The sequence below is a fragment of the Echiichthys vipera genome (assembly GCF_963691815.1).
Source record: "Echiichthys vipera genome assembly, chromosome: 17".
Classification (NCBI taxonomy): Eukaryota; Metazoa; Chordata; class Actinopteri; order Perciformes; family Trachinidae; genus Echiichthys; species Echiichthys vipera.
Window position 1 is genome coordinate 20806950 of NC_139842.1, and position 13234 is coordinate 20820183.

Below are 13234 nucleotides of genomic sequence, written 5' to 3' on the forward strand. Positions count from 1 at the left end.
CTCAATAAACTACACATTAGGAAATATTTCGGCTTTAGTACAAGTATGCCGAATAACCTTATTCCTATTAAGTCCACTCACAAGCTCACTCACACCATTGGATGCAAACACTCAAGGGTCACCTCTAATTCTTCCTCTTTTCTCCCCCTGTAGACTTGTCCCTTTACCGTTCACTGGTTTAACCACTAACTCTGTCCTTCCTTTGTCTCCTTTGTCCCCACTTCACCGCTGGCTGGATCCTGACCATTTAACAGTGGAGAGAGGTGGGAGTCAGCTGCACACCAATTCCGCATTTGTGTCTTTTCAAGTGTGTTAAAGTGTGTGACAGCAAGCAGCATACTGTATGTGTGTGCGGCAGATTTACTGTAACATAAGTGCGCATGCTTCAGCTGTCTGAAAGTGTGGGTGTGATGTACATTCTTTTACATCGGAGATCGAAAAAAAAAAAAAACCCTGGCAAGGTGACTCAGTTTGTCAGGCTCCGGTGAATATGATTAGTATTCACTGTAACAACGCTATCGCACTTTCACTCCTGCCAAAACTTAAGTCTCCTTTTGTCCTCCTTCCAGCTGCTACCCCTTGGAAAAAAAAATCAGGTATGCTCTGGTACACAGTCGCTTAAGGCATTGTATTTATGTCTGTCCAAAATGACTTGGCACTCACCGCTCACTCACTTATTGGGCTCATTCTTTTCTTTTAGAGTTCGAATCCTCACAAGTTACAGAGAAGAAGAGGACAGTCTATCAGATGGCTTTGAGTAAGGGAGCTCATGTTTGTCAGTGGATGTTTCCTGAAACTCCTCCTCTCCTTTCTCATTCACCTTCATCAAGTGTGTCCCTTTCCGCTCCGTTCATTTTGTTGCTGTCCATTTTTCTGTTTCATTCCTGTATGTCCCTTTCTCTCTCTCTCTCTCTTTTTCTTTCTCTGTCTTTTTTCTCTCAGATAAACTAGATGAAATTCTTGCAGCAGCTCAGCAGACAATCAGCACCAACGAGGTGCCAGGGACACGGGGACAGGGGCCAAAAAGAGACAAGGGAAGAAGTTTCTATGGCAATGAGGTGTGTATTGTTAAACATTCTTCAACATATGTACATGTCCTGAGAAATGTGCGTGAGAAAGCAAAAAATATGTAATATTAATGTTAACCATTCGTTTCAACAGAAAAATTTGAAACCTGTACAGATTTTTAAAATGTCCCTCCATTCCTGCATAAAAGTTTAAACCGTTAAGGACATTACAGGTGAATAAGGTTACATTTGTAACTAAGAAATCACAATAGAGCTTTCCCAGTTGATTACTTACATAAAAAAAATGTTTTGTTACAAGGTTTCTGAAATGTTGTGTTTTTATGTTAAAAAATGCAAATGAACTTATGAAATATGAGATAATTTGCATAAATGACCAGAATAAGGCAGCTGTGGCTCAGAGGTAGAGCGGGTCGTCCTCCATTCTAGAAATCTGCGGTTGGAACCCCGGCTTCTCTGGTCCGCATGTCGAAGTGTCCTTGGACAAGACACTGAACCCCAAATTGCTCCCTGGGCTGCCCATGGGTGTGTGAATGTGGTGTGAATGGTTAGATTAGATGATATGTAGATGTCCACTGCCATCAGTGTGAATGTCTGTGGGAATGGGTGAATGTGACAAGTAGTGTGGAAGTGTCTTGAGTAGTCAGAAGACTAGAAAGGCGCTATATAAGTCCATTTAACAAAAATGTGAACAACACATATCAATCCATAAATCAGAAAATACTGTCAGCAGCTATCAGAAGCACTTTTGGCCATGTTTTAAGGTATAAAATGTATCAGGCAGTAAAAACCTTCAGAATATAGATAAGAATAAAACTGGAAGGTTTAGTGTCTCTTAGTGCTGCTGAAGTGGAGACTTCTGGCTCAGAGTTAGAAAAAAGTCAGATTGTAAAAGCGTTAGGTTTAAAATATGCAAATAAGGCATTATCTAATTATTTTTGGTGAATTTAAGAGACATTTAAAGACACTAACAGGGAAAGTATGGTAAAATAAACATGTGTATTTAGGCTATTTTCTTTCCAATGGTTTGAAAGAAGAAATGTTATGGAAACAAAATAGCCCAAAATCTGAAAATTGACCAGTGCAGGAAAATTTTTATTTTTGGCGGGGGTGTCTCCCCTTAAAGATCCCTATTGACTGAGACCCTTAGATTTGCATATACATAAACTTCAGGCAGGTATAATCACCTGGCCTGAACACAATTTTCACATTTGTGTGGAGCAGAAAATGAAGTCTGAAAATGTGTCATATGATAGTATCTGCAGCAAAATCTCACTTTTCATATAAAGCCATAAACATGCTGCTGTTGTAAACGACTACTACACCAGTGAGTAAGTCAGTATAAATAAGTCTTTTACTGACCCACTTAAACCTGCATTAAGTTATATTTTAACATAAACAATTACCCAATCATGCAAAGGAGTCCCTCATACACAACTTCCAGTCCATTTTAGCTTATTATTTTAGTTCTCCAGCCCACACTTTGAGTCTCATGTCACTCTGTTTTCTTTCACCTACTCCTTTTTTGATTTACAGCCAAACTACGGGGATCAGTCCGGGATGGGGATGATGTCGTCGGGGTTGGGCCTTGGCTATGACCGTGGCCAGTATACCTCAGGTCACGGCCCACCGCACGGTATGCTGCGGCAGAAATCCATCGGTGAGGCTGTCTGTTTTTTTTCTGTCTGCCCCTCTTTTCGCCTGTCTGTCCGTCCTCTGGACCAGTGGAAGTCTACACTGTGCTGACCTGTTTGTCTGTGGCCAACAATGTCTTGTCCGTGGCCAAAAATGTGCGCACTTTGTATCTGTATCTGATCCTGTGTTATGGACTCACCTGTTTAACTAACTGTATCTGTACTGTAAATATAAGATGTTTGCCTTACACTCACCCTACTACTATTTGTTCTATACAGTAGTGCCACTAATCTCCTTGTTTTATCCTGGTGGAATATTCTCTGGTTTGTTGCTTACTAAAGCTTTGCTAACTCTCCTCCTGAAATAGTAATGTGCTCTCTGGTGACCAACAAAACAAATGCTGCTGTGTGATGCTGCCCAGTTGCTACTTGTTTGTGGAATATATATAGCACTAACTGACTTACCTACTAACAGACATAGGAATCGAGGACAGACTTGCTGGCAGGTAGACGGGCAGTCAGATTTAGACAGACACTCTCTTTCTGGCTCCATTTCCTCACTACTCTTTTCTTCTTTTCTCTTTCATCAGCCTCTCTTATTCTCACTCTATAACATCTGTACCACCTTTAAATTGCTACAGTATTTCATCTCAATTTGTTGTTTTTCTCCATTTGTGAATGCTGTACTGCAGGGGTGTGTGAGGAGGAGAGGCAGTTCCTGCATCCTCCAGCCATGAAGTTTGCCCGCAGTTTGTCGGTGCCCGGCCCAGATGACATCCCTCCTCCTCCCACCACAGCTCCACCAGATCCTCCATTCTCCTCTGCACCGCCACTAGGATGGAGAGCAAAGTCATCCCAGCAGCCCTCTGTGTCCGTGTCCCAGTCCACATCAACATCCACCTCTGCGCACTACCAGCCCTACTCCCAGCCAGTGCACTTCACTCATGGGGGCAGGGAAAGGGCAGGTGGTCCCAGCACTGGCCCCAGTGGTGGAGCTGTGGACCACACAACCTCGTATGTACACGCGGCTGCCCATACTGCTCAAAGCAGGACTGCTTCGCGGAAGGTTGCCTATACTGGGGAGCCTGTTGGAGCTGGCATAGGGGCTGGTGGAGGGGCCAAGGCAGCAGGTCTGAGGAGAGGCTACAGCACCGCTGTCCCCCCATCCAGCATAGCCACTGTAATGCCCCAGCAACAACAGACTACCCAGAGTCAACCCCAGCGAGCTGACCGCAGTGCAGGCGGTCCTAAAGGAGGGGCCAGGAGAGGTAAGGGCCCTCTGGTGAAGCAATCCAAGGTTGAGGACCTGCGCGCGGCCCACGGTACACTGGGGGACAAAGGCTCTGTGGAGAAAAGCTCCATCCCCATCCCCACCATCATCGTCAAGGCCCCATCAACTAGCAGCAGCGGACGCAGCAGCCAGGGCAGCAGTGTGGAAGCCGATGCTCCTGCATCAGGAGAGACAGATGATGCCAAAACACCCCACGGTCCTTCTCCCTCTACGCCTGCTCCACAGCCCCCTGCTCCGCCTTCCATCCCAGCACCGCCGCCTCCGTCCTTGCCTTCTATGCGAGCCCAGGAAAATCTGGACTTTACCAGCCAGTTTGGGGCTGCAATTGTTGGCGCAGCTCGCAGGGACAGGGAACGGTTTCACGAAGCCCGCAGAAAGTGTGCATCCATGTTCATGTCTGCTGAGGAGGATGTGAGTCTTGGGGGAGTGAGTGATGGAATACCAAGGACTCAGGTGTCACAGCAACAGCTTAGCACACAGGCTGAAAGTTCAGCAACGCGGCTGCGTCCGTCCAAATCTATTGATGAGGGCATGTTCTCTGGCGACACCTTTATCCATCACACCCGCAGTATGCCCCCAGCCTTTGGCCTCCCTGAGTACTCCTCAGCTGCCCTGGACTATCAGCCTAAGTCTGTACCCACTGACTTGTACACAGCAGCAGGCAGGCAGCCAGCACCCTCCAGTGCCACTACATTCATTCACCCTCTAACAGGAAAGGCTCTTGACCCCACATCGCCACTTGGCCTTGCCCTGGCTGCCAGAGAGCGTGCACTGAGGGATGACAGCAGGTTAAGGAGGGGAACAGAGCACCACTTCACCCGCCAGATGTCGAGTGTGGCATTTCCTTCGTCTTCTGTCACCTCTCAGCCGGTGTCGTCCACAGCCCAGTCCTCTAGCTCCTCTTATCTGGTCACCTCGTCTTCTCTGGCGGCTACCACAGCCTCTGTTGGCCGCCCACCCTCACCCAGAATCCTCAGAGGAGTTGGGAGTGTGTGGAGTGAAGAAGGCGGTGGAGGAGAGAGGGAGCGGGAAGGAGGAGGGGCTCGTGAGGGGCTAAGGGTTCGCTTCTCTGAGGACAAAACAGTCCACACGCACCACTACCAGTCTCAGCCATATCAGCCAACATACAAGGAGAGGGAGCGGGAGAGGTCGAGGGAACGGGAGAGGGAGAGGGAGCTGTCGAGAGAAAGAGAGAGGGACAAAGAGAGAGAGGGCTACATGAGGAGGGCAGAGCAGGCTGCTGCCAATGCGGCTGATAGCTCTGCTCAGCAGGCGACCCAGTCTCAGCAGTCTCGGAGGCCCACTTTTCTCAGGATGGAAAGTCAAGCTGATGCCTATATCTTGTCCCTCACCCCTCCCTCTCCTCCAGCCACCAGTACTCAGCAGTCAGCAAACACTACTGGGAGTACTGGGTCTGGTATGATGGTTCTTCCTCCCCCTGCCCCCTCAGTTGATGCAGACGATGAATTTGTCTACGCAGACCCTCTCCCTCCTCCTTTACAGTTTGCTAACAGCTTTGACAGAGGTACTGGGGGGTTATCAGGGTACTCACAACACGGGATGCGGCACAACAGCCTGACCTCCCGCCAACAGCAGGTCCCACCGCCTCCACCTCCTCCTCCACCACCACCACCCCCTCCACCCCCCCAAAAAGAACCATTTATAAGTGGGTATCCTGCTCATACACCCCTTCCCTCACCTCAGGCAGGAGACTCCACTGCCTCTAGTCTGACATCTTACGACAGTGAGGTGGCGAACCTGACTCAGTCCGCTCACTCACCCTCCCAAACGTCTCCCAACCCACCACCCCCTCACTCACCCTCTACCCTGCAGCCCACCTCGATAGCGGGACCTCCGCCTCCCCCGTCAGTCTCACCACCACCTCCCCCCGGATCCTATCACAGACCCTTCTCTATGTCCCACCCCCACCACCTCTACAACAGCTCTCACACTCCTGGGCGGTCTTCCCCCACGCCTCCCCCGCACACAGTTGCACCTCCCCCAGCCTACCGTGGTCCCCCAGCGCCCTCCTCCACTGCTGCCACCTCTGCTCCATTTAGGGGCACTGCCTCACATACCACGACCGCTAGCTGTGCCGCTACAACCACCACTGCTGCCACCACAACAAGCACCTCCACTCAGCTCTACCAGGAGCGCACACACTCCACACATACGACATCCTCCACCGCCATCACAGGTCGCAGGACCGGGGAGCACCGACGTACTCCCCCTGCTACTAAGAAAGGAGAGTCCCAGGAGACGGTGGTGGACTCTGGGATTGAAGAGCTGGACAGCCGCAGCAGCAGTGACCACCACCTGGACAGCATCCTGGCCAGTGTCCGGGCAGACAGGCTGGACCGAGGGGAAAGAGGAGGACGGATGGGAGGGGGAAGCGGGGCAGGGGAATCAGAAAGGGGTGGAGATTTTCTGGAGTCTTACATGAGCTATCTGGACGGACAAACTTTTGAGATGCAGAATGCCACAGCAGCAGCCTCTACGTACCCAAAAGCCAACAGGTTCAGAGAGGGAGGTCGCAGCAGTGATCTACACAGACAGACCAGCACCGCTCCTGCGTCCTTCCACTCCCACAGACGAAGGGATGAGCCGGATGAGGAAGAGGTCGAGGAGGGAGTGGATGAAAGTGGCCGGGATGGGTATGGGGTGAGGGACATACACAATTTGGGACGTCCCATTTCACCCTACTTCGATCGCCCTCGCACTCCTGAGATGAAGCCTCTCTGGGGCGAGGGGCAGATGGCCAGTGATCAGTCCAGTTCACTTTTAGAAGGGAGGAAAATTTACCCTCCTGCATCCAGTATGAAGCCCAGCATCATAAATGAGCTGAACAGTAAACTGCAGCAAAGAACCAAGGACACCTGGAGCAGCCAGAGAACACTGAGCAGACACAGGTACCCACCAGTAAAACTTTTGGCTTTATGTTTTTCATTGTCACAGCATAAACTACAGTTGTTGTTGTTGTATTTGTTGATGCACGGCATTGTTATTCTATTCATGTCTCACCTGTGTGAACGTATCACTGTTGTACCTGTGAGTCCCACAATTGATGTTCAAGCTTTCTGTGCAAAACTGTCTGCTGTCTATGTCTTGTGTAAGTGTTGTGTCTATACTGTGTAAACCTCTGCTTTTATTTCTCTGGCTTTTTCCATGTGTTTCTCTCAGAAGCAGAAACAGGTAATAGAGCCACTTCCACACCTTCCTTTTTTCTGTCAGTAAGAACATAAAACTTTGACACCTTCTTGTTACCTGTTGTGAGCTAGTAAGGAAGGAGAAGAAACCTTGTTTAACTTGAAACATTTATGTTAACTGATAGACTTAGCGATGTCAAGATGTTGACAGTATAAAATCATTTATGTTTTTCATTGTAGTCTTTTGTTTTCCCTCATGTGTTCACAATTTCTCTCCCTCTCCATTCACAGATTTTCAGAAGACTCAGCCTCAGCTCTGAGCCCCCCCTCAGCTCGATCCCAGTCACCGTCTCCGATTTCATTATCGCAGCCATCGTTATCCCCATCCCCCACCCCTGCCTCCCAGTACCCCAACTGGCGACGATCCCCATCTCCTCAGCCTCCAGCTGCCTCTCAGCCTCCACGTTCCCATTCCCCACTGTCCCCCACATCTTATGCCCCTTACCCCACTTCCCCTAAACACAGACCTGTCTACCGGACCAAAGCCCTGGAATTCCAGTTCATCCCCAGCCGCGAGTCCCGTAAAGCAGAATCACACATGTTCCAGCGTAGGCGAGCACCCAGCCCCCTCATCTCTCCATCAGAGAGGCCCAAGCTGGGTCCACCACGTCCATCATCCCTTCCGCTTCTCCCCACCACACCGCTTTACAGTGCCATGTACGACCTCCGGGGTTCAATCACCCCACCATCACCTGGGAACCCCCTTGGAGATCCTTACTTCTCACCCTCTCCTCCCCTGTTTGCCCCCTCTGGTGCCCCTCCTCCTCAAAACTCCACTTTAGTTGTCTCTCGATCCCTCTCACCGACTCATTTCCTGTCTGGGACATCTTCACCGCCCCTGCACCCTCTCCCTCCACCTACATGCCTGAGTTACCCACACCTACCGCCCCCTTCCCCTACAAAGCCTTTTGCCTCCAAGCCACTGCCATACTGGACCAAGTATGATGTGGCAGACTGGCTAGGTTACCTGAACCTGGGTGAGCACAGAGAGCGTTTCTTGGACAACGAGATTGACGGCAGTCATCTGCCCTCCCTAACTAAGGACGACTATCTAGATCTGGGTGTGACACGTGTAGGCCACCGCATGAACATTGAACGGGCCCTAAGGACCGTAATGGACAGGTAGGGCTGCTTCTTCTCCATTGTCATTGACCATCTCACTTATTAGCAGCAACGACAGCACTGCTGGTATTGTTCGTATGAGTTTGTGCATGTATGTGTGTGTCATCATGGAAAAATGTGCTCCTGGAGACACGACTGCAGCGAGAACTAACCGTGCAAGATGGTGTAGTTGAGATCAAACTACTACTAACTATCATACTTTACTATGACATTTTAAGACTTTTTGCAACATACTATACCATGACTTTCACTTTTTTAGACATACAATACTATGACTTTTTTTCACTTTTTGGACATGCCAGGACTTTTTATGACTTTTGTCGACACACTACATTGACTTATTTCGACATTCTATACTATGACATTTTATGACATTTTTGCTTCATACTATACCTTGACTTTCCACTTTTTAAGACATACAATACTATGATTTCTTTTCATTTTTTGACATTCTATACTATGACTCTTTATGACTTTTTGCGACATTCTATACTATGACTTCATTTTGTCGACATACTATGACTTTGTTTTCTTTTTTTCAAGATTCTTTTTTGGCAGTTTTCCAAGCCTTTATTATATAGAATAGACAGGAAATGGGGTGAGAGAGAGAGGGGGAGACATGCAGAAAAAGGCCGCAGGTCAGAGTCGTACTCGCGACCGCTGCCTCGAAGACCTTCAGCCATTTTACACGGGACAACTGCTCTCACCACTCAGCCCCTTACCATGACATTTTACCACTTTTTTTGACATACCATACTATGACTTTTTTAAGATACTATACTATGAAGTTTTTCACTTTTTTCTTTGCATACTATACAATAACTTTTTTGACATGAAATATTGTGACCTTTTTTCAACATAACATACTATGACTTTTTTCATTTTTTGGACATGCTATACTAGTCATAGTAAAGTATGTCTAAATAAGTGAAAAAAAAAAGTATTTGTCCAGGTTTTCTTTATACAGTGGTGGCAGTTATATTTTGATTTTTTTTTTCTTAACATACTATACTTTGACTTTTTTGGGCTTATTATTTGGACGCACTATACTATGACGTCCCTTGACTTTTTTCAACAAACTATGACAGGACTGTTTTAGACACACTATCTTATAAAGCACTTTTGGATGCGTTATATTTTGACTTTTTGTGACTTTTTTCGACATACTATGGACTTTTTTATTTTGGCTTATTTCTTGGACACATTTTTCAATGACTTTTCTTCAACAAATGGCATAACTTGTTAAAAAAAAAAGTCATGAAAAAGTGTCCAAAACATGAGCCCCAAAAAGTCACAGTATAGTATGTCAAAAAGAGTCTTAGTACAGGGCAGTCGCCCCACGTAAAGAGGCTGAAAGTCCTCGAAGCAGCGGCCGCGGGCTCGACTCTGACCTGCGGCCCTTTGCTGCATGTCCCCTCTCTCTCTCACCCCATTCCCTGTCTGTTCGACATAATAAAGGCTTGGAAAACTGCCAAAAAATAACCTTTAAAATAAAAAAAGTCACAGTACAGTATGTCCAAAAAAGTGAAGTCATAGTATACTATGTCGAAAAAATTGTTACTGTCAGTGACTGATTCATGTGGACATTGCTATTCCTAACCTGACAGACACTTGTGGCTGTAGTTTGTCGCAGTCGCCCAGCAATGTAGTAAATTATTCAGAATGAAAGTATTGAAAAAAAAAGCCATGATTAATATATAATGACACTCATGTAAAACGGCCACATAAAAATACTTCTGAGGGCCGTAGCCCGCACTATAATATGCTGGAGTCTATCATTGCAGTAATATCTCCACCATCATTATTAGGTCAGACAGATTATTAATGATTAATTAATAGTGCTCATATTGAATCAGACTTTACAAATTGCTGCACAACTTAGGATAAATCAAAAGACCATCAACAGGGGTGTAATTGCTTAAATAACAAAAATGATTAAATTCATCACTCAAATAATTTTAAATTAGGTTTATAAATGCGCCTGAGATTTAAATTTTACAGAAGGCTACACTGCAAACATAATCAATCATTGAAACTGACAAATAACTTAAATAAAAATGGTTTTACTGCAAGGTTATGTCTCGCTTTCTGTTTCATGTCCGACCTATCGTTAACCTGCAGCTGTCTCAGGTAAAACCTTGCGTACCCCTGGTTTAGGAGTGAGCACAACAATTAATATACAGACACAAACACGTCATACGGTGGTGGTCTGCATGACTAAGGGTCAATCAACTCTCAAAGTGGACCAATCAGGGCACAGCTGGATAACAAAGCCTGCCTCCACAGAAAGGGCGAAAAACAGATCAAAACATCAGTAATATTGTAATGCAGCTGAAGAAATGAACTCAGCTGTTGTCTGTCATCAAGTGTGCGACGACCAATCGGTAATGTAGCGAGTTCACAGCACAAGAGCCACCGCACACCTAATGGACAAACTATTCTCTCCATTTTAAAAAGCACGAGTCACACACACACACACACACACACAAAAGAGCATCACTTGAGTCCTGTGTCTGCTCTTCTGTCCTCAGGCTGTCCAGCAGTCCATTTCCCATTTCTGTTCTCTCACCTCGGGATGGACAGACTGAGAGGAGGAGGGACGACGGGAGTCGGAGCTGAGGTTGCAAACGCAGAGGCAGGAAGAGAGCGAGAGAGAGAGAGAGAAAGGAGGGGTTGGAGTCAATGAGGGAGGAAGACACAACTGCTGCTATCCATGGTGGATTCACACAACAAATGAGGGGGGAACAGATTTCACACAGAGAGCGACAGAGAGAGGGAGTCAAGTCCCAAAGGGAGATGGAAACACAGGGATGGAAAACAAAAAAGGGCTGACGATCCATAAAGACAACGTCTGGCGCTCCCCAGTTATGGCAGGCTGACTTACACAAGAACACTCCCCACATGCATGCACGGTCACACCAATCAACAAAAATGTAACACCAACACACCACCATCCAAAGTGCAAACGAAGACACTACGGCTGCAGCAGATATTAGGAGAAGAACGGCGAAGAAACCCAAACAAATACTATGAGAGGAACAATCATAATCCAGTTTGATTTTTATAAGACATGAGCAGGTTGTATTGTTGGCGAGCTAGAGAAGAAGCTAAAGGTGTTATTTATTGTGCAGCCATTTTGTTGATTTGTCCTCTTACGCCCTCAGCCAGCTGGTTAAATCTGTTCAGGTTTAAGAGTGCAACCCACCGAGAATATTTAGAGTGCAATCAATGACAACCCCTCCCCGTGTACCTGGACGTTTCAAACCGTGTCTGATGTGTCTATCATTGGGGATTACTGTCTGCAGGTGTGAGGCTTTGTCTGTCTGCGTGGTGAACGTAGGAGGACGCAGGGCCGTATGTCGTGACAGCTTCCACGTCTTTTAGCGGGGACGAGGGCGCAGACGGAGAACTCGGTTCAAAAAACGAGGAGGCCGTTGTGTTTTCGGCTTCGAACGGTTACGTCTTGTTTTTTACCTCACCACAGGTAGGGCTCCGTCCTCACTGCAGGTCCTGAGATCAGGATCTCACGTGTTTCTCTATAGCTCTTTATCATCTTAAGTCTTATAATGACATATATACAGACTGGTCACTGTATCACAAATTTGTAGCAAAAATAAGTGCCCAGACCAATGAAATATTAATAAAGTATTAAAAAAGAAAAAGAAAAAAAGAATCACACCGATACACACACAAAGGCACCCGAGTTACTACTATACATGCCTGCATGCATACACCAACATGTAGACACACACACAAACACACCATCACTTGCGAGTGATTGTGTTAAGAGTTTATGGGACACCTTATATATAGACACTATATGTTTGGATCCGAGATATACTTATATAAAAGGAGACAGACTGTGCTTTCAACTGTTTAGACGGGCAACGTGACAATGTGAAGGGAAATTCCCCCGAGGAGTCGATACACCGGGAAAGACTTCCTCTGCGTCGAGGCAACTGTTGTACAACCAGACCTTCTGTACGAGGGAGACTGGAACGGAGAGGGGAAGGGGAAGAGGAAAAACTGCCATTTTCTTGCTCTTTCCCCACCCAATCCCCCCTGCTCCTTCCAGGAGCGGCCCCCCCTCTCTTTCTCTCGACAAAACCCAGGAGGAAACGAGCAGCCAGCCGGCCGAGAGGGGTCCGAGAGAAACGCTTATATCGAGTTTTAATACTATGATTGTTCTTACGATTTTTAAACTTTAAATGGGAATACTGGATTATTGATATGAAGAGATTTATTGTTACTATTCATCATTATTTTCATCGTCCTTACTGTTATTAAAGCTTTAGAGAGTTCCTGATAATGGCGCTCTTGTGCAGTCGGTGTCCTGACTGTGTGATGAAGATAATAGTGTGTGTTACATATATATATATATATATTTATATATATATGTATATATATATATATATATATATATAAATATATATATGTAGGTATTTTTGAATTGATAGATGCATATTATTCAGTGCACGGAACCCTTAACATTGCTTCTGTGTGATGAGAAGCATTGCAATGTAATGTGAAGCGCATTTTCAGAAACACTTTCTGTTTTTTAATTTATTTTTTTGTCAGACTGTGAAGCTCTAGTAGGGATGCCTCCCTAGGGAGGTGTTCCAGGCACGTCCAGCTGGGAGGAGGCCTCGGGGAAGACCCAGGACCAGGTGGAGAGATTATATCTCCACACTGGCCTGGGAACGCCTCAGGATCCCCCAGTTAGAGCTGGTTAATGTGGCCCGGGAAAGGGAAGTTTGGGGTCCCCTGCTAAAGCTGCTGCCTCCGCGACCCGACCCCGGATAAGAGGTTGAAGATGAGATGAGACTGTGATGCTTCAATCAAAGCGACATCTCGACCATTATGGCCTCATAACATGACGTCTCACTCCTTTAAAAGTCAGTTGCCACTTCATAATATGCAGATGCTGAAAGTGGAGCAACTGTCGGGGAGGCCCAC

General features: G+C 46.6%; 1 protein-coding gene across 1 annotated transcript in view; it reads left to right on the plus strand.

Moving 5' to 3' along the window:
- shank1 (SH3 and multiple ankyrin repeat domains 1) overlaps positions 1-10897 on the plus strand; it is a gene marked incomplete at both ends in the record, with an annotated part of 64150 nt that extends 53253 nt beyond the window's left edge. Inside the window, 8 exons of the mRNA XM_083932075.1 lie at positions 570-596; positions 701-757; positions 943-1058; positions 2562-2685; positions 3352-6859; positions 7131-7142; positions 7388-8278; positions 10810-10897. Of these exons, the coding sequence (XP_083788201.1) occupies positions 570-596; positions 701-757; positions 943-1058; positions 2562-2685; positions 3352-6859; positions 7131-7142; positions 7388-8278; positions 10810-10897 (4823 nt within the window). The remainder of the gene's footprint in view (positions 1-569; positions 597-700; positions 758-942; positions 1059-2561; positions 2686-3351; positions 6860-7130; positions 7143-7387; positions 8279-10809) is intronic.
- Positions 10898-13234: the final 2337 nt, after the last annotated feature.